Here is a 22,064-nt window from a genome sequence, read left to right as displayed (position 1 = left end):
TTCAGTGAGGAGTATGCCTGGCCTTCACGCAATTTTATTCCCGCCTGATTGCTTCCCCGCCGAGTTTTCTAGCCCGAGCTATTAGTGCCATGTCGATATTGTATCAACAATGGAGGTTGCGTGGGTCTGGTCCGATCGTCTCTGCCCGAGGGGCAAAGAGGACCCTTCTCACGTTATCTGCTCTTCGTCTGTGATCATTCTTGTACCTTGAGAATAGTCCGTCTGGGCCGCAGGCTCGGTATCAAGTGTGTGATCTGCATTAGACATGGCTCTGATTTTCCTCAAGCGCATACAGAAGACAGAGAGAGAGGACCCTGTTTCTATCGCGTGGCCCCTCATCTGAAGACAAAGGAACACGCACGTCTGTTGCATCAGTCCACAAAAGCTAGCATTCAAATAAATTATTTGAAAGAATAGAAGAATCTAACAGTTATAGAAAAGGAAAACATTCTTTCTGCAGACTGGTTGGGTTTTCTTAACAGATTATTGTGTTTTAAGTGTTTTGTAGTTATTCAAGAATATAATTTCCAATTTGCATGAACAACAATTTGCCCCACATTATCTTCTTTTCGCTTTCTGTCTTAAGTGGTCTTTTCGCATACAGCAATTGGGTTTTAGTGTTGTGACGGTCCTCTGGATTTAAAATGAAGATTAGCAATCACACACGCACACACACACACACACACACACACACACACACACACACACACACACACACTCAAGCACGCAGGAAGTACAGCAGACAGTTTTGTCCCTGTCCTCTGCGGTGGCGTGACCCTAGCCCACTTAGTTTGGTTTGGATCAATAATCAAGGGGAAACTCAGTGGAGTAGTGAGGCCAAGGGGATAAGAGGCACTGGAGTAAACCGCCTGCTCTCACATGGAAGTAATGTCCTCTTTGCCGTGGATGTGGCCCCCTTTTTAATGCAGCTCAGCGAAACAAATGAATGGGTCTGAAAATATTGTGTGTATTGAAAGCTTGACCTAGCTGAGAACAGCCAGTGTGTCTCCAGATACGAGAGAATCAGTCTTAAGTGCTTTTGTCTTTTTTCTTTAGTAAACATTCACGCAAATGTGAACGCAGGATTGTTTTAAACCACTCAATGTAACGTTTTAACTGATCTATTGTCATGCTTTTAGAATGTACAACCAAATTGAATGTTATCAATGGGTAGTGTTTATAAATACATGTATACATACACAGAGAAAGAAATTATACTCGTATAACCATATACAATAGATCCACCTTCACACAATTATAGTATGTGTTTATAGTATGGCTGAGTGTGGATCTCATTTTCACACATTCACAACTGGTTGCCTTGGGAGTTGTTCCTCAATATTTTTGCATAATTCCTGAGCTATTGAATAAGACTTTACTGTTAGTGTCTTATTGCTGTCCCCCTTTTACTCACCACTTTTGTCTACTTCCAACTCGATAAAAGTGGTCACTGTCTGCCCTAATTATCTTTCAATAATTTCCTCGTATACTGGCTGTGTCTACATTTAAATGGGTTTCTGTGCCAGGAAGTAGTGGGTACGGCCTGTTGGCATGGAAACCAGGTCTCCGTGCCTCCGACTGTGCATGATGTAACTCGTCTGTAACTTTTCCCAGGCAGTGTTATCCGTGCAGAAAGGGGTGTTTAATTTATAACATGTTAGACGATATGAAAGACTACGGAATTATCACCAAGTTGCTTCACACACATGCACTTGTGAGTTGATACTTGACTATATGATAAAACATATTATATATATACCTCTGAGTAGGTATACCACACGCCTCTATGTGATGTCATCCATGTACACTCACAGAGCTGTTCTCAGTTATTCTAGCCTAATAGTTTTTTATCTTTAATTAGAGATATTTTCTTTACTTCTTCTTCTTCTTATTCAACCCTTTATTTACCCAGGCAAGTAATTACAAATGACATACAATTACAACATTTTTGACAAAATACAAAGTCAACTTATCTCTGTGTTGCTCCTCACAGTTTAATGGTGGAAGCAGACACCGAGCGCCCAGTCGATCCACCAGTAGAAACTCTGGATTCATTCGGCGGCGTAAGCACCGCCCACTACGTACAAACTCAGATCGCAAAACCAAAAACGCTTTTTTTGCTTAGAGCAAAAGTCAGTTTGCAGGCAAAAACAATAGTTTCATAAGCAAAACTAACAAATAATTTATTCTCAGTTTATTTATTTCAACTTACAAACATGTTTGCAATGCAAGAAATTTGCTCTTGAACATTTTTTTTGTTTGCATAACAAAGACATAAATCTACCCTATATCCATGGTTGTAATCCGAATCTCATCTAGATCTCATCACAGCGCAGTGGTGAGAACTTAATCTTTGAGGTTGTATTTATTAATTGGTTGCCTGGAGAGGAAATGTTGACAGGAAATAAGAAGCTATTTGTCCTCCACAAGACAATACTAATTAAAGTGTTGAGTAGGAAACTACCCTGCTGGGTGATACAATGACACTGCGAACATTCCCCTCAGGCTGTGGAACAGTGTTACACATCCCTAAAAAATGTAATGATAGCAGGCGTACTAAACTATTTAAAAACTTTTGATTGCTTCGGTTGACATTCTGCGAATAATTTCATAGTCGGAAGTCATTCCAGTGGAGAGAAAATGAAATAATCACTTTATATTAGAATTGCACATGTTGATGCTGATGGGACAGTGTAATCAAAACAGACAATATTTACTGAAAAAGGACAATAAGTAGTGATTTGCTGTTCTAGCTGGAAACAAATAAAATAAATCCCTATTATATATTGAACCTCTGATTACTCAATTCTGAATGTATGGGACCTCACTTTGACAGGTCAGAGGTCATAGTTACCATTACAGTAACAGCATGCACAAAGGCAGTGCTCTAACGGCTTTACATCATTATTGGCTCGATGGCAAACCGTGAATGACACATGAATATATTTTCTGACTAATAGCTATCTCTCGTTTGCAAATCAACAACCGTTAACCGATGCATGCTACAACATCTCAAGAACAAAGCCAATTTCCTCTTTCTTATTTTCCACCTGATTAAAGTGAAAGGCCCCAAAGTTGGTTAATTCTCTCCCATCAGCGCTGAACTTTTAAGGTGGACCAACTATTCTCCTTTTAGGTGTGCTTAATATGTATTTTAACTATTTAACTAATGCAAACCCTCTTCAGCATTTGTAGGTTAATTGGTTGAAATTGTCCTTGAACTAAACTAGCCAGTAATAGTAGTTGTTCTAATGTCTTCTAAGCAGAATACTGGAGTCTCACTCATTCTGTATGTGACACACTTTTCACAAGTATTTATTGCAACTCCAAAGATCTTCCCCTTGTTTGCCATCACGGCCTCTAATAGCAGTGAATAAACCGGGGGAGGGGGGCACAGAATGTGTTACCTTAGCCCTACCTACCTTAGACTATGAAATTAAGTCAGAAGTACCGACTTCTGACTTAATTTCACAATAGTTTGTCCTCCACCCAGTTTAATCTTTTGTTGTAACCCAGCATCAAAACGCTTAAGCTGCATGCACTCTTTGACTGAGTGACGTGCAACCTTCTGTCTCCGGTGCCATAAAGGTGAGAGCCACAAGAGACTCGTCAACCCCCAATACTCCTCTCTTGAAGATTAATGTCATTCACGGGACTAATGTTTCTTCAATGAATTTGTGTTACTTCAATAATTCATACCAGATATAGTCATTCAAGTACACAGAGGTTAATCCTTACAATGTATAATGTCAAATTTCATCTATTTGAGATTGAAGAGTTCAATAGAGTAAAGTGCAGCTTGTCTGATTAATGCTGCAAAGGAAAAAAAAACTGTTTAGTTCCATTGATGTCTATGATGATGTCTATGATGTCTATGAGGGTCCCTACTTGGATTCAAGTTACTGCAGAAAGCCTATATATTAAAACAGACCTATTTCTGATGAAGTTTGAGAGAACCAGAATGCGTGTAGTATGCCTCTCTCCACAGTACAGTATACTCTTTTCCATTGTTCAATTTTGAAAAATTTAAAAGGAATACATTCATTTCAAAAGTAGGCAAAAAAGAGCAAATCCTTTTGAGAAGAGTTGAAGCAGTTTGCATATAAGTAGCCTACTTTCATATTTAGAGAACACAATTTTTTTCCAATAAAAGTTCTTTGCCATCCCAGTTAGCTGGAGCCCGTCACAGCGTTGCGTTAACAAAGAAGCTTTGGACTCCTGACGGGAGACACCGCCTGTCCTTGACCTGTTCAGGATAAAGAGCTCTGAGAAAGGAACTGATCCATTTGGGGTTGAATTTCAGGAAAGAGAGAAAGACGGAGACTGACGCGGTGCCCTAGTGGCCCACTGCATCCTGGAGACTGTCAGAAGAGATAGAAAGAAAGCCTCCGGAAAGCCGTCGACCTTCGAACCCCATTTCTCACTGACAGTTGGGACGTTTTACATTTGCGGACACATCATTGTCACATAAGCACACACCCACCCACTGACACGCACACGCACACACGCTCATGCACACACACACACACACACACACACACACACACACACACACACACACACACACACCTAAGTTTGCGTGTAATCAAGCGGCCACACATACACACACTTTATTTGCACTTAGGTTCAAGGATTTGTGAATGTTATTTCCTCTATGCTTGATCTTAATGCGTATTTAAATGGTTTATGGAAATTAATAGCACTATTGTAGCATTGTTTATGCATTAGGGGGAAAAAAATTAAAATACTGCACGTCACATCAGTCCGACTGCGAATCCTCCTTCGCCAGCGGACAAACAACTCGATGTAAAGTTAAAAATGAATCATTCTGCCATATATGCACTATATACGTCATTTTGGCCCTCTGAGCCGCTGAAACAAGTCTGTGTGCTTGTTAGTATCTTTTCTAATGCATTTGTGTTTATGCTAAACAAGAGAAGACAGTGTCATTATTTGACAACGACTACGTCACTGCACTTTTGATGTGTTGTGTAAATCCTGCATTAATGAACTTGAGTAGCGTTAAATATTAACCAAATCTTCTTCTTTTTCTTTCATCACAAAACCAACAAACCAAAATAAATGCTGCAGCATGTGAATGCTAAAATCCAACCAAACAACATTCAGCATCAACAATATCAAAAGAGTGTTTTTAAATTAGCTTTATTTTAACTTAAATTAGTAACTCCATTAAATGAACCGTAACGTCTTAGTCATTAGAGAGAAAATTGGAGTAAGGATGAATGAGTTTTAATGTGGAGATTTTGTTTCTTTGTTTTGCTGCAAGTAAAAATGAAGTCATTCCACAACACCACCACGTAGTTCCATTTGCGGATTAAATTTAACAACACAAATTCTGCATTATTTCCTATTAGGGCTTCGTTTTATCAGCCTGAGTGGTGTTATTTATGTAGTCTTCATAGCTTGCATAATGAACAGTGTGCACCAGATCTCTATCTGGTGCATGAGGGCTGCTGCATCTTCCCTAAACCATGTAGCTGATTATTCTAGGCCTAAAGCGTATACATCACTGCCTGTGTGACAGCTGCACATGCATGAGGGATAGATGTTCATGGAAAGAGCTAATCACTTAATGATGGGGGCCGTCATGGCCGCACTGATTTGATCCTTTAGCTGCTTGGCTCTCCAGCCAGAGGTGCTGAGGTGTTGTTGCATTAGAAATCATCCAGTAGATGCTTTATTAATGAGTGTTTAGAGCTAACTTCCCCTACTCTACCTGATACAGTAGCATAATCTGTAAGACAGGTACTCGGTTGGAACATGCTCCGCCCACACAGTAAGATCACTCTGATCGGCACAGCTTGTGTGTTTGTATTGAGTGTTGCCTCCCTGTATCTGTCTGTTCCTATCATGCCACATCTCGGGGTGACTAAGACAGAACTCTGTTTCTATTTCCGTACTCGTGCATACATTAGCATCGGCGCACTGTGTTCCCAACTGTCTTTCTGTCAAGATCGCTAAGCATGTTTGACTGAGTAATGAAACGTTTGATGTTCACAGTTTACCCCCAGTTGTATAAAAAGCTTAGGTTTAACAATGAAATGTCAATGAATGGCAGTAATAGTGTTGAAGAGCAACGTCTTTTTGACGAAAGGCTTACTCGGTTTCTTCTCCACTGGCTGTCTTGTGTACATCTAAGTAGGCAATGGTTGGTTGCTGTTATCCTTCTCCACTTCCCACCACGTTTCCTTCTTCTTCTCATTCATCTCCCTCTTCTTCTTCTACTCCTCCTCCTCATATTTCTATCGTTGTCCTTTGAGTGCTTCTTTTTTTTGAGATCTTCATTACTTCCTCCTTTTCCTTCTCCACCTTCCTCTTCTAATTATTATTCCTCTTATTCGTCCTCTTCTAGGACTTGTTCCTTCCCATACGTTAAATGTTGTGGGGATCAAATGACAAAATCAAAGAGACTTTTTTTCATCTACCTTTTAATTAATACATCATGTTGAGTCCAGTATATTCTCCCTGCCAGTGTACAGTGTACTCCAGACATAGAAGCCTTCAAACACCCTCTTGCATAAGGACGCATATGCTTTGCCTGACACAGATGTGTCACTTCAGCACACAACAGGTATACCAGGTTCATGCATGGCTTGGTCTTCATGCTCCATCCTCCCTGAGGCAAAAGTTGTTATCTGATGTACTAAACTGCACCTGAATAGGAAACAGTAAGCTGCTGTAATCTTGCATGCTTAGCTTGCATTAGATGTGTTTTCTTGTAATGAATGCAGTAAATGTCACAGTGGCTCTCGAGGAGGAGAAATATTGCTTCTATAGTGGTTCTAAGTGCCCGTTCCTCTCTAAGGAGTCAGCCCAGGTATCACCTGACGGACCTTTAACTGATTTCAAGGCCTTGCTCTAGTGGGGTCAGGCACTCTTAGACCCCAATCCGCAGCTCTCCCTCCACTATTCCTCCACTCCTCCAAAAATCATCTAATCAGTGGAGTGCACTGTGGTGGTTGGAGTCTTAAGTGAGTAACTACGAGAGACCACTCATGTCCAATTTTCTTTTGCTCTCCAAGAGACTATTACACCTACGACCAATTAATCTTTTTTCAAGCTGATGGCTTACTTCAAGGGGGTGTGCTCCATTTTTCACAGTTTGTTGATTAAGTAACTCGCTGTGGCATTATTTCACTTTTTATTTTACCTTTAAAAGAAACAAAAAAACACAGACGTTTAGATCCAAAAGGGGACTGTGCTTAAACCATCACATGTATCAGAGACTTGAACAATCCTTTGGGGCTTAACCGGAAACAAAGAAGAGCTGTATTTGGTTTCGTGTCAAGGAGACATCTTGCTAACTGGAACAAGATTCGGAACACGATAGAAAAAACTCAAACATATCTAATGGTGAAAGGATTTGTGGCCATCTCTCTCCAATCATTTGGTGCGAGACAATCAGATATCTGTAACTGAGTTGTAGTTAGATTAGGCTTATGTTCCAGGTGTTTGCTTTTGTGCAGGCAGGAGGCATTTAGATGTGAGTGTTTTTCCCTTCAGCTGCATCCATGTTATCTCATGTTAACTTTGACTTTATTCTCTAAATATATGAATGGATTCATTGCACCAGTGAGGCATTTAGTAATACTCCTATAATAACCTCTTTGGATGATTTGGATCTTGCATTGTACTACTTATATTTCAAACTCAAGCTGCTGGCTGTTTGGTAAACCAGAATACCTTTTGTGTACTTCATAGTTCCACCACTTGGGGGCACAAACTAACAAGTAACTAAGGTTGGATCTGTTCAGTGCCTCACCTCACAGGCTGATGGCATTTACTTAAGTTGCCGCATACCACTAAAGGGTTTCAACTAAATACCCAGTGGGCTTTTGCAAAATAGAGCATTAGCAAGCATTACTCGTCCATTATGTTTCCGTTCCTGTGAAGTTTGAGGACCAAATAAGTCTGTTTATTGTCCTTGTCAAGCAGCCCTGATAGATTTGCTTATTAGGAGTAATTATGCAGATTGCACTGCTGATAATTATTAAAGTGTAAACACATTCTGCAGGAGCATTTCTTTTCACCAATGCAAATGACAACGCAGCAGTGGTTCCATGCGGCTGACTTTTTAGCATCAGGTGGCTGCACCAGGTTATGGAGATTTTACAAGGTGAGGACCGCAAAGTTGCCTAATGTGTGTCTGTTTTGTACTTCAACCACATTTTGCTACTGCATAAGAACGCAATACCATTTACATCGGAGAAATAATCTGTCCTCGTGCCAGATGCCACATTATGTCTCACAGCAAAACGTGTAATAGCTACGTTGTGAAACGTGGTATTCTCACGCTTTTGGGGAGAAAGCGTGACAATACAACGTTTTAGTTGCAACTAGGTCATGTGACTATCAACTTCCCCTCAGCTAAAAAAAGAAAATGATCTATTATCTGTGAAAAACACAATATTTTAAGAAAGCATCAGCATTTGTATGCATTTCGATGGCATTTCTAGCGAGAAGCATGCGTTATATTATCATAAGAACGTAGAATCTTCTATCAGAGAACGTAGAAGACCTTGTGTTTATTAGTTTCTAGTGACGTAGTTTCAAGGCAATGTAAATGAATTGGCCGAAATAAAACGTAGTATTGTCACGACTTTGGGGATAAAGCGTGAGAATACCACGTTCCACAACGTAGCTATTACACGTTTCGCTGTGAGACTGGGTTGTTATGTCTCTCCAGTCATGTTGATTTCATAACAAAGTTGCTGCTCTTATCGGTTGTTTTACCAAATTCAATCTCCCCTCCATATTTTCATTTAACTCTTCCTCATCTGGAGGTGTCATTGTCTTTCTGTGAAAGGACATTGGAGAGGGACACATTATCCCCCCGTGTCACGCCAGCTAAGTTGGCTTTCCTCGGGCATAAAATGGCTGTGTATTCCCTGTAAACCGCAAAAATCCGCTCAGCGGTGCTTACAGCTTTTTTCTTTTTTGGGCCCCTCCAGCTTAGAACACTGAAGGGGAGGATGTTGAAATCGGCGTTGTGCAAACAGAAGCGGGCACACACTGCAGCTGAGCCTCGTGCTCTCCAGCCCTGAACTCTGAACACTGAGCACACTTCCCAGCTGAACCGGATTGTGTTTATCAGCAAGACTTTCATGTCCACATGTGCTCCACGTTCCCGTAACCCTGCGATCAGCATCCCCTCTCCTGCGAGAAATGATCTTTTATTAGCAGGCGTGGCAGACTTGCCCAGATTCAGCACCCTCTCTGCAGACAGTGTCCGACTGCCAGCTCAAGCTCTGTGCACGCTTTGTTCACATGCTGGTTTGTGTTTATTTGATTTTGTGTGAAGCGAGAATTGCCTATTTGAGCTGCAGCATCATCACTCTTCTTAAATCTTACTGGCGACCGACTGCGAGTCCAGTCAGGAACCCACAAAAAAGCGGTTTTGCCGATGGGGAGGCAAGGATTGTGTTTGACTGCTTGGCTTGAATTGTTTTGTATCCGCAGGACTATTGTCTTACAAATCCCCCAGATCCTCAGAGAGGGAAAAAAAAGAAATCTAAGAAGGGAGACAGAAATTGGTAAAAAAAAAAAGAACTCTAGAAATTATAGAGTAAGAATGGAAACAAAAATGAATTCATTCTTGGTCGCTTTCATTCGTCCTTTTACTGCTCATGAATGTCCCCACAGGAGAGTGGATTGAAAATGACTGAGCGGGGAGAGCAGGGTGGAGGCTGTGAAAGGATTCAGAGCTGGGGGACATAGCTTCAATTCCTGCTATTCTGCCTAAATAGGCTCTTCCTCTGTAATGCACTCGGGCTCCAGTGATTCGCTATGTGGACGCTGCCCATTTGCATAGCCACTCGCGCTCTCTGCTGCTTCCTGGCTGGCTGCCGAGGCTCCCCCTCCCTCTGTCCTCCTCCTCCTCTCTCCTCTCTCCTCTCTCCCCTCTTGCGCACATCTTCTGGAGCGGCGCTGCCGACGCTGCCCTGGTGTGATTGTGTGTCTCTGCCCCGGGCTGCTCTCTCAGGTGCTGTCTTTGCTATCGCTCGGGTCTCGGTGGGAGCAGGGATCTCTAGACGGAGAAGGGGTGCGCTACTTGGCACAACTTACAGGCGTGATCACGCCCTCTCCCGCACTCTGCTGCAGCTGTCCAACACGGGAAAATGTGACTCGGATTTCACTATGGTCCCATTCCTCTGGACATCCTTCGAGACCACCGCAGGCAGGAAACATCTGAACATCTGCCTCAATTTTCTGAAGAGATTCACTTTGCACGAGTGCCATCAGTCTCCACTGAAGTTGTTTTTTTGTCTTTCCTGGCAATTGCATTTTTGGGAATATTAATGTAGTTTTTTAGTTGTATGGTGTTTCGTTTTGAGAAGGCTTAACAGAAGGATAAAGAGAAACGGAGAGAATAACGGAACTCAGGGAATCGGAGCGAGCTGGGATTTTTCCATTTCTGTTTGAGGTTGCCCTCATTTCTTGAGTGATTGCATCTGATTGTTTCTGTATGATGATGTATGATACCGCTTCACTTCCCTGGGTGCTCTTGTGGATTTCTTAACTCTGTGGAGAACAGCAAGAGGCTTTTTCATTTTCTTCTTCTCCCAACCGACATTTTGTGTGGTGTCCCCTCTTTGCTTTTTTTTTTTTTTTTTCGTTCTTTTCCTCCGGATCTGTGCGAGCGTCTCCTGGCGACGTGAATTTCGGCGAGGTGAGAAGAATGGGTCTGTGAGGCTCACGAAGTTCCACTTTGACCTGAAGCCTCACCTGGCAACTCGGGGAAGATGTTCGAGGGATGGTGGACACAGTTTTCTCCCCTCAGGCCCTCAACGTCGCCCCTAAACCGGAATTCAGCCTCACTCACCCACCTGGCCTTGTGGATCACTGCCCTGGCCCTGGGCTTTGTGGCCGGGTCGGAACCCGGTGCCGTGGAGAGCCTCCACCACATTCACCTCTCCCATGGAAACAAGCGTCACCATGTCGTGCCTATTGCCATCCACAGATCACCTGCATCCCTTAGAGCAGGGCACAGTAAGTGTTTCCTTGTCTCACCAGCAATACGTTCGCCGCAGACAGTAACTTCTTTGGATGTTTCATGCTGATTCGATATTGTTTGTTGCGCTGAAGATTACCCATCCCTTGACGCATGGGTCGCGTAACTCCGATCCCCTGTTTCACGGTCTCAGCAAAGTGCCCTCTGTCTCCATGTCTGGGATTAGCCATATCCCTATCTCCAGATGCTTCACTGTGTCCAGATTAGACGGGATTAGGAGGCTGCAGCGCTCCATGTTGCCCCCCGGGGTGTTTGAGAGAGACAAAGATGTGTTGCCTCCAGCTCCGCGGGGTGACGAGTCGGTCCTGCACTCTGCCCAGCGTGGAGTGTGGATGAGGCCTCTTTCCCCTGTTTGGTACACAAAGGTCCATGACAGAATCTCAAATATGAGGAATTATATAACATCTGCCCAACTATAGGCGGTAGACTGCAGTATGCTCTCCTCAATATGAATGATTTTAGAAATACCGCAGTTTTTTTTTTCCCCCACTACTTGTTTTACTATTTTTTTTTGCATTGCAATTTTTACCTGCAGTTGTGAGCGATGCTGGTATTCAGCATTCAATATATATGACACACAGAAGACCAAAATATTCTTTCTTTACTCATCATACTACCCAAGGATTTTTAAGTGACGTAATCACTACTGGTGTACCACTGACGTAATGCTGAGCGACCCTGCCTTTCATTGAGTAGACAATGCTTCATCATGTACAAAGGTACTGCAATGTGAGTGAAGTCTCTAATATTAAAGTTTAAAAATACAAGCTGTCAGGGATGTCTCCATCGCAGAGCAGCGCTGTGCTTTTTAAAGACGTTTTTTTTTAGCCCAGAAACTTAGCTGGTCCCCGGATCACTGGGCGCAGTTAGACTTGTATGAACAGCGGAGTCGGTGCTCTTCAGTGATGATGAGGGCGATGGGGAGGTTCGCCGGGCCGCCGAGACAAAAAGAGAGTCAATTAGGCCACTCTTTCGTGACTTGTCCCCCCCCCCCCCCCCCCCCTTCCCCTCCTCCTTCTTAGGACGTGTGGGGCCATGTGGGGTTTTCAGGCACAATCCAAGACCTAATATCATTGTTTGCGTTTCTGCCTTTACTGTGCTGTTAGTGTGAAAGATAAAGTGGGGGGCGTGTCCTGGGCGGCTAATGTAAGGGTTTCTTCGATTACATTTTTGGTTGAACGGCGCACGGAGGGTGCATCAATGCAAAATAGGAGACATGCTGTTCCACATGGTACCTGGCTCCAGGACAGAGCCTGCTGTTGTTGTCTTAGCTGTGTTGTCTAAATTGTTTTTATTTTCATGGGGCTTGTTCCTTTCATGGGGCGTCTTTTCACAGCAGCAATTAAACATGCACAGCTCAATGTTTTCAAGGAAATTGGTGAATGCAAAAGCACCAAAGCCCCCCAGGTTTGATCGTGTATTTTTAGCAGTATCTTTTATGCTTCATAATTGTAACGTCTATTTAATAAACAACAAAAAGTTTCGCTCTGGCCCCCACGGTTTCTATCTCGCTCATAGCTTTCGGTGTCACTGCCAATGTTAGAATCTAATCCTATTATTGTCACAGTGCATTTAACATTGTCTCAAGTGATTAGACTAAACAACGCTAATAGAGGGCTGACAGTTTGTTCTATATGGAAATTGCCTCCATTTCATTAAAAGGAGCTTTTTTTCCTTAGTATGTAGCTAAATTAAACTACTAACTCTTGGCTTCCCCAATGCTGTGCTATCAATCCATTTTTCCAAACATCTTTCACTCCGCCAATTCCTGTAATTAATTTCATAGGAAAACAAACATTACCCTGATAAGTATCAGAATAAATCAAGAAAAAAAACATGATTTGTCTCCCTCTGTATTGAATTTGTATTCCTGTCGTTGATGTATGTGGAGAGAAGAAGAAAATTACCATGGTCAGGATGTATGAAATTGAGTTGGAGTGTGATGTATTGTTTGTTTCGGGCTTGCGGTAATGAAGTTCAGACAGTATCAACTCTGAGGAGTAGACATACCATTCATCATGAATAGATACCCAGAGGTGAAAGTCCTCCTTCACAGAGACGGATTGCATACTTGATACAACTAGGTTATCTTATTATTTTCACCCCCTGGTGTTCTTAATCCTTGACAGTGGATTGATGAGATTACCCAATCAGCAGAGAAAGTGTTTTTTTGAGTTTTAGCAACTTATCTTCAGTGGTTAATGGGAAAGTAGACTGTCTGGGGATTTATTTAGATTATCTCCTTCTAACCTTCGTTGGTAAATGCAGAAGATGCTGATGGGCAATGCTGGTTCTCACGTTGTATTCACTGCTGTCTGGATACATGTCATCCTCACACAGTCATAGCCTGTTTACTACGGGGGGGATTTAACCTGAAGATCCATGTTGATTATGTGATATACTTCACACTTCTCAGTAAAGACCCACCAGAGAAAATAAGGAAAGAAAGAAAGCGAGCTAGAGAGAGCAAGCGGGAGAGAGAGAGAGAGTAGAGAGAGAGGAAGAAAAAAAGTGGATATTGTTGCCTTGCTGCTGGTGTGTTGGGGGCTTGTATAATATAATTACTCCCATGTCTCTGAGCTGATGTCATTCCGTGATAGTGCGAGGATGACAGTATCTCTGCCTCTGTGAGGCAGCTGAGATGATAGCTGCCCTGATAAGGATCGGAGTACATGTCCCCTCAGCTCTAAAGGGAGCAGAGGCAGTTATTGACCCAGGAATGAGAGTGTGCGAAATGCAGTCGTTTCCTCCTTCTCTCTCTCAGATGTGTGAGAACACAAACGTCACCTTTCAATTTTTCTGTGCATCTAAGCTCTTTAAACTACTTGCATCTCGCACTTTCCTTCTCATTGTTCTCTCCCTTCCTTCATGCTCTCTGCACTCAAACTCTTCCGAAGCACTCAGACTGGCCCCGTGCTCTCAGACCCCTGGTTGGTGTACTGAGTTCATCCAAGCGGAGCGAGTTGGCAGCGTTTAGCGCCTGCAGTGGTCTTTGTGGTTTTTGGTGGTGACAAGGCCATGCATGGCACGAAGGGAAAAGAGACCCGACTTTGCATGCGTTTGGCAGCGACGGGTCAGCTGAGTAATGTGTCTGGTTTGGGTTACAGGCTCAGAAAAGCAAGAGAAGGGGAGGGAGAGAGAGAGAGAGAGAGAGAGAGAGAGAGAGAGAGAGAGAGAGAGAGAGAGAGAGAGAGAGAGAGAGACCCTTTCTTTGACTTAACGTGCTTAGGTTAGCTCTTTACCCAGAAGGCACTTAGTGAATCATCCTCAATATCTTCTTCCCCCGTCTTCCGCTATTCTGTTCTTTCCCGTCCACGTTTACTCTCCTGGCTTTCCTTTTTAAAAGTATTTCCATAGAGAAAATGCATCATCCTGGGCATGAATGGAAAGTTATCATAGTCAACTGCACCATTTTCCATTCTGCAAAACACAAGAGGATTTTGTATTAGGACAATTCCACTGGGACACACACAAACTACACCAGACGATAAGATATATTTCTTCCAACATCATGCCACATTAAAACAAGAAAATGACAGATAATCTAATGTATAGCAAGGAGGCAAATTTATATTCAAGCAGAACTTGAATTTGTGCATTTGTGAAAAGGTAAAACATAGTGTGGAGTGGAATAGAGAATTTGATTTATGAATTATGATTCACATTAATTATTGAGCGTTTGAACCACGGCTAGATTTCTGTATGCCAACATTGAGTGTAGAAAGGGAAAGAGTGGAGGAGTGATGTGTCTGTAGTGTGGGTCAATGTGTTAAAGATGATAATGAAAATAGTTACCCGCAGTCCAGTCTGATTCATCCTATAAATGCATCTCCATTTCCCAGGAGAGTAACAAAAGAAACTAGTAGAAAAAAAAGATAAATTGAAATACGTAAAAACGGAAATCAAAAATGTTAAAGCCCACGTTTTTGGTCTTTCATTTTAATCTAATCTGAAATGTGTTCAGTCGCGCTGCTGACGCCTCATTCCCATTCATCATAATGATGCAGCAGCTATCTCTGTGCCAGTAAAGCCTGTATACACACATTTATTGCATATGTACTCACAAATGAACAAGAACTCACTCCATACACACAAAGCACAACCCTCTCCCAGATCATCCTCCATCTACCTAATCACTTTGAGTCATTGTCAGAAGGCTGTGAATGTGAGTAGTCATTTATATAGTGAGATATAATTGGCTAGTTAGAATAAAAATGTCTCAAAGCAAAATATGCACTTAAAATAAATAAAATATTGTCATCCGACATACGGTACTTACAAGAACTCCCCTAAATGCACTAATTGGGTTCTGGGAAAGGTCAAAGGAATAAAAAACTGAAGATGGAGAGTCGATTATTTTAGCCTTCACAGCCTGATAACCCTCTACACAGGGGAAGCCGAACAAAATGGGCTTCTTTGGCAGTCAGCACCCAGAAGACGGAAATACATGATTGTCATTGATCATCTGATCAATAATAAGTCCTTTACTACTTTTAAATAAAGGTCTGTTTCACGTGAGAAACAAAGCCTCCGTCTTTCTGCTCTTCTACGTCGGTGGTTAGATTGACAGTCTTCTAACTATTGTTAGTTTACGAATCATTACCTGACCACTTTCCTATCATGTATCCTGGATTACTTATGAAAATAAAATGTTTCAAAAAAGGAATGCCTGCTGGTTACAATAAAAGGCCTTAATAAGAACAAACTGTAACATAACTATTCTTTTTTTTGCAATTTACAATCGCTCACCTGCAGCAGAGTGGCTGCAGAAAGAAAGCGGCCCCCTAATCCACTGTAATAGGATTGTGTGGGATTTCACCTTCCTCATTGCTCCTTCCATTTCTCAGTGCCTCAGGTCTTCTGGCATGGGCTGATAAAAACACGCCTACCTTAGTGCCAGCTAATATAAGCATATATTTTGCAACATAGTGTAGAAATACAATACATGCCCACGCACATTTATTTATTTGTGTAGGTGTTGGTAGATACATGGCTTGGTGTGAGATAAAGGACAACGCTGCTCTCTTAAGGTGCTCCTATAGAACGTTTCTAACGAGGAAGCAGAGCTGTATACAGAGCTATATTGAAAAGGCTGTTTTGCTACTCAACAAAACTCCCTCGGGAAGTCAGTAAATATCATGTTCACGTTGCTGCGTCATCTTTTAAAGACGTCCAGCTGATTAAATAATATCTCACCATTTAGTGGAGGCTTACTTACAAAGTGAGGCTTCTCAGCAATAAGCAAAGTAGATGATTAATCTTTCAATTAAGACCAAAGCACGCTTTTTCTCTCCTGGGCAAAGCTTAGGAGTAAGCAGTAAAAAACAAACGTGTCATGCAGGGATGAACCATACGCAACGGGTTCCTGGTGAGACAGAAAACGCATAGAACACATTTTTAAACCGACATTAACATAGTTTTTCCTAATATGTGATATTTGTTTTACGTGTTGCTTCCCAAATAACCATTCGTGTAGCACATTTCTCCACTGCGTGCCACACATCCACGCGGCATTGAGCTAAACAGGGATTTGTTGTAGACGAGGGACAGTTGAGGAGTCTCGTTATGGTGTTTTCCCTCACAAAAAGTGGTAGAGATGTGGATGTATTCAATATTTTCAAAGAAAGCCGTACTGCGGCATTACGATTGGTTGTAACTACGTAGCATAGTATAGACCGTTATATCTTATAGTGCTAATGCATGATTATGCTCAGTAAAGAACAGCAGCTCTATCTGATCATGAAGCAGCTTTTTTTTTGTGAAAGTAGTGTTTGTGCTGGTGCAGGTTGGCTGCATATGGCGATGGGCAGCCAGAGTTGTCCCTAGTCTCAGATCAGAGCTCTGGCCCTGGACTGTGCTTTCCGCCTCACTTCCACTCTGTAATTATCCCCCACATTTGTCTTTTTCAGTAATTAGAACTGCAGTCCTACTGCACATCTGTTCCCTAGTAGAGAATACAACAGCTTAGAGAGAGCATTTGGAAGCTGTGATGTTTTGGTTCATTCCATGCAGAGACGCACTGAAACTAAATAATGCACTCATATTTTATGGCATGCAATCACTCAAAGAGGCCTTTAACTCTAAATCGAAAGAGCAGGGAATCGCCTGATAGTTGTTTTTTTTATCTAAGTTTAACTTTTTCCATGTGTGTTTGTTGGCACGCTAATTAAACACTGGATGCAGAATAATCTAATCAACAAATTGCTGGCAAACAAAATGGCTGGCCCGAATTGAGAGAAAGGGAGCATTGAGTCTGAGGAGTAAATGAGGCAAGTGATGATGAGAGAGTAAATTAGAAGCTGTCGATACTGTGAGACACCTCTATCAGAGCCAAGGCTGTTGGCCGGGGAGGCAGATACGCAGCTGGTCAGGGTAACAAAGGGCCCGTTTGGAGTATTGCCCCATTAAGACAGTGGGTCTTGTCAGCTCTGCCTGGATGGGCAAGTCTGCTTCACAAGGCACGGGCTCATGTATCACTGCCCAGGAGGGGAGCAAAAGGGTGTGAGTGACACTGGCGGACTGAGAATCCCCGGCTTTATATTTCTGGACCTGGGGGGGACTTTACCTCAAACATGAATTGATGGTTCCTTGCCATGAAGAGTGAGGGCAGTTGGTATGGCTTCCCGGGGGCTACGTCATGGGGAGGGAAAGGCGTATCTCCTCAGAGCAGTGTGCAGAATGAAATATGGCAACAGTGTGACGCAGGGAGCACATTTCTTGATTCAGAATCTCTGTTAAACTGTAGATTGCATGAGTTGAAGGCAAGATATGTCGGCAGTCCATCGATGGCACACAATCATCACGAGATACTTCTTGAAGATTGACCTCTATGACCTCGTTAAGAATATTGCCTATTTGGCCACTTCACACATTTTAATTGTGAAGTGTGAATAGTGAACGGGGCAATTTGACAGCTGTTATGACACAACTTTTCCGCAGGGCGCATCCCTGATATACTGATGGGGAAACGTTGGTTAGCCGCTACCTGAATGTGTAGCCATATGCCTGTTGCATTGTTGGTACCTCCTGTAAGCGATATATGCAGCCAATATCTCCTAGAACATTCCATTCTCTCTTTTCTCCCACTTTTTACCAGTTCACATGTTTGTTTTCCACTGTACTGGCCTTGAGCTTTGACTTAAGTGCTTCTATGTTTTCTCTCCCTCCGTTTTTGTAAATATTTTGTTGGTCCCGTATTTATACTAATTTATACTAATACAAACATAAATTATACTAATATATGCTTATATTAGTACAAGCGTATACCCTCCAATGAGGAATCGTGAGGTAGGCCGTAATGCTCCACTTCTAGTTCCCACTTAATTTAATTACATCAAGTTGGCAAAGCAGGGAGAGAGGACTAATCCTTTGCAGCTTATGAAGACAGGTTGGACACTGTCAGCTGTGCTAAGCAGAACTGCTACAGTGGGATTGTCTTCATTAGAAGGAGTTTGAGGCGCACAAGTCACGGGATATTGTTGAAACTATACTATAGAAATAAGCTCATTAAAATATCTGTCCAGTCTAAAGACCCAGGGTAAATTTTCTCCTTTGAGATTATTTCACATCTACATTCAGGGCCAATTCATAATTTCATCCATCATTTACATTAATTACCATCAGTGATTCTAAATTTGCTATTATTGAAACACATTAAAACACACATACTTTCTCGGTATGTATAACTGGCTGGTGGTGAAGATTGTCTCTGGGAAATGAACTGTAAAAGTTTACATTGATATGCTCCGACTTATTAAGCCAACAAGAAAGTAAGCAGACAGTCTGAGCTCCTGGTTGATTTAGCGCCTCCGTCCCTTCTGCTTTCTGCTGACTAAAAAGAGAATAGCTCAGCTCCAGCCTTCTGATGAAAACTGAAGGAAGGGACGTATCACTGAGAAATGAAAGGGGAGGAGAAAGGAGCGTAGAGTGTGGAGTGTGCAGTATATAGCTTTTTATGTGATGGGTTAGTTTCATGACTGAATGGCAGCAGTTACACTAGCTGGCAAAATGGCTCAATTTCCACTCCATGCTCAATAAATGTTTTGGCGGCCGATTACAGCAAGAGGCCAACGATATATAAAATTGATGAGTTGCTTGCACAATGCACAATCCTGCGCTTTCTCATCTATTTGAGCGAAACCTTGCCCCCTCACATATAGTTGAAGTGGTCAAATTAGAAGTTTGTTTTGCTGGCATTTGCTGGCACTGCATACCAGTGAAATCACTGGTATGTTGTGCAGGATTGTTCCCGTCTCAACCTGTGATGAAACCCTTTCTCATGGCTTTCTATTGCTGTTCTAACTGCCTATTCCATTATAAGGGAGGCAGTTGTTTTTGCTAAGAGAGGGAATTAGGACAAGTCAACAATCCATTGCTTTTTTGGTCTCCCGATGGGCCGCTCACACACCAGTGGAGATGGAGAATTGCTTTCACGAGGAGCAACGCTTTAGAGTGATGTTTTAAAGTGTTGGGCCACGGTACACTGCAGTGAAACGGTGAACAGATGCAGTTGTAAAGACTAGGTGGTGGGGGTTGGGCTCAGCCCCAGGGACGTAGCTGTGTCCGCTATACCTTGCAGTCCAGTTTTCATTGTCCAGGCCAATTTTATTCTTCTGTGCCCACGGGTCAGACAACCAGAGGCTGTGCTTTGACTGCTGACTCCAAACAACTGGAAAACCAATTGCACTGAACTCATATTTTTTTTCACTGTCCTTAACTATTCCCACGTACGGCTGCGGTCAAAGGCGACGGACAATTATTCACCTCGCGTGTCAAAGCATTTGGCTGCTGCTACAAAATTGACGTTTAACTGGAGGGTCTGTTAATTTTCCAGCAGAACTCATTTTATTTTTGTAACTTCCAATATAATTCCTTCATCAATAGAATGTTCAATGTTTAATACAAATTGTAATACTTTAATACTGCAAGGGTTTTCATCACCAGTCAAAGCAGCGCCTCAAACAACTGAATGTACAGTACAGACCGAGGAATGTACGGTTTCACAATAAAAGCTCCCGGGTCTCTGAGCACGAGGTGACTAATTTCAAGGAGCCAATAAAGGCTCTTCTAATTCTATTAGCATGGGGGCGATAGCATACTAGGTTACTGTGCTGCTCCGATGCTCAGAGCTCCGTTGCCAAATGGAAGAAATGGTTCCTTGACATTAGGTGAACAGCCAACGGATACGGCCGCCTACTCCGGTGCAGTGTGGTGACGGGAGAGGTTCACCTTCCAGCCTCTTCCTCATCCATCGCACACGTGTGGATGTACTTGGAATAACAATAAAGAATATCCAGCTGGAGGGAATTGCATGAAAGTAAAATTGGCCGACATATCCTAAAAAATACATTATAAGCTCCAGATTGGGATCAGTATGTATGCGCAATAATTGCTAAAGGAATGGAAGTAGCGCAGGACACCACTACAGTCCACCGCACTCCTTTGAACCCGGACTCGGAAGGTGCGGGGGAAATGAAAAACATCCCAGGGGATTCTTCATACCACAACCTCTCTCTCTCTCTCTCTCTCTCTCTCTCTCTCTCTCTCCTTACTTTGGAGCACTTCATTAATGTCCCAGCATGTTGCCAGAACACCACACTGCCACGGAACGGAAAATGCCTGCCAGAAATGTCACCTCGCCAACACAGAGCCCCACGACAGGAAAGCACAGTCCTCCTCTGGAAAATGGTTTCTGGTGTACAGGAGAGATGTTTTATATTTATAGCATCAGCACACGTGTGAACAAATCTGAAGTAAACTGTTTAAACTGACACAAATGTTCACAGTACAGTGGGGAAACTTATTACTGTAGGTGAATAGACAATGAAAGGATCAGTACAGAAATGTCAATAGAAAACATCAGAAATTGAAATTGGTTGCGTGTGTTGTTTTGATTCAACTACATACATTAGAGGTTGCCAAAATCACACAGTAAAATGAAGTAGGTAAAATGAGATTTGAGAATTTTCCCCACATAAATAAAAAAATGGAGTTGACTATTTTACAACTTTGTATTTATACTAAATATGTTAACAGAAATGAAAGTAATTGATATTTAAGAAAAGTCTTCAACATTGACAGAAGTGTAAACGAAGCCCTCAGCATGTTGTCGCATTAAAGCACCAAGCACAATTTATTTCCTATTCCTCATATTATTCACTAATTTATTTCTCGCAGGAAAAAAGACTTGGGGTATACACACGCACCTATTCATTTCATGTCTTTACTGTATATATAGACAGGTATCACTGTTTTGGCATCATTATTTTGGTTCATGTGGTGTGATGCACCATTTAATTACACACGGCGGCTGTGTGAACGCTGCCCCTATTTGCCCGTCTCTATAATTCACGGCTTTGTAATCGCTGCCAAATTAGAACATGCAGCTAAAAAAGAAGGACGTTGCATGTTTTTCCCATAACCCCACCATCTATTTACCACTTCATCTTCTCAGTCAGCAGACCATTAAATTGTTCCAAAAGATAAAATGTGGTGAGAAGAGTAGATCAGGAGAGTAAAAAAAATGTCTCACGTTGACAATTTTTCCCTTACGACACTAAATGTTAAGGAGCATTGATCGAGACGACTCCTTTACAAGATACCGATAGTGTTTTATTAGACAATAGTGTCCTCATAAGTCACTAATGATTTCTCGGCAACCTGAGATAGTAATCCAATAGACATCATTAAGCTTTTTTTAATTGTACTCCTCCTCCCTGAGGGGGGCACAGAGCAAAGATGAACTCAATGATTTTATCCGTAATATAGTTTTGTCATTTCAATGGTTTGGGTGTGAACAACATTCATGCAGATGTTCACTTATTTCTCTCCCAGTCACAAACATGTTTACATCCATATAAAGGTCTTATATAAGGTATACAGCAAACAAACATGGATATAACAATAATCGACTAGACACAATTGGAAAAAGAGGAAATTCCGTTTAATAGCTCCATGTAAAGCATCAAAAAAGTATTAAAAAAAAATCCGTTTTATATCCAACTCTGCAGTCTATTTTTGCACACCAGTCATT

The 22,064-nt window shown here is 42.1% G+C and overlaps 1 protein-coding gene across 50 annotated transcripts in view; it reads left to right on the top strand.

Moving 5' to 3' along the window:
- Window positions 1-22,064, top strand: part of LOC120820365 (neurexin-1a) — a 192,650-nt gene that overhangs the window by 103,388 nt on the left and 67,198 nt on the right. For 4 of the 50 annotated variants that reach the window (XM_040178036.2, XM_040178034.2, XM_040178033.2 and 1 more), the window contains exon 1: window positions 8,967-11,010. The exons of the other annotated variants lie outside the window; for them this stretch is intronic. In XM_040178036.2, coding sequence (XP_040033970.1) covers window positions 10,764-11,010 — 247 coding nt within the window. In that variant the 5' untranslated portion in view covers window positions 8,967-10,763. Of the gene's footprint in view, window positions 1-8,966; window positions 11,011-22,064 lie in introns of those variants that run through there. 50 annotated transcript variants of the gene reach the window in all.

This window comes from Gasterosteus aculeatus, chromosome 6 (assembly GCF_964276395.1).
Source record: "Gasterosteus aculeatus chromosome 6, fGasAcu3.hap1.1, whole genome shotgun sequence".
Classification (NCBI taxonomy): Eukaryota; Metazoa; Chordata; class Actinopteri; order Perciformes; family Gasterosteidae; genus Gasterosteus; species Gasterosteus aculeatus.
The sequence above is the reverse complement of the archived record's forward strand: the minus strand, read 5'-3'. Positions and strand labels throughout refer to the sequence as shown.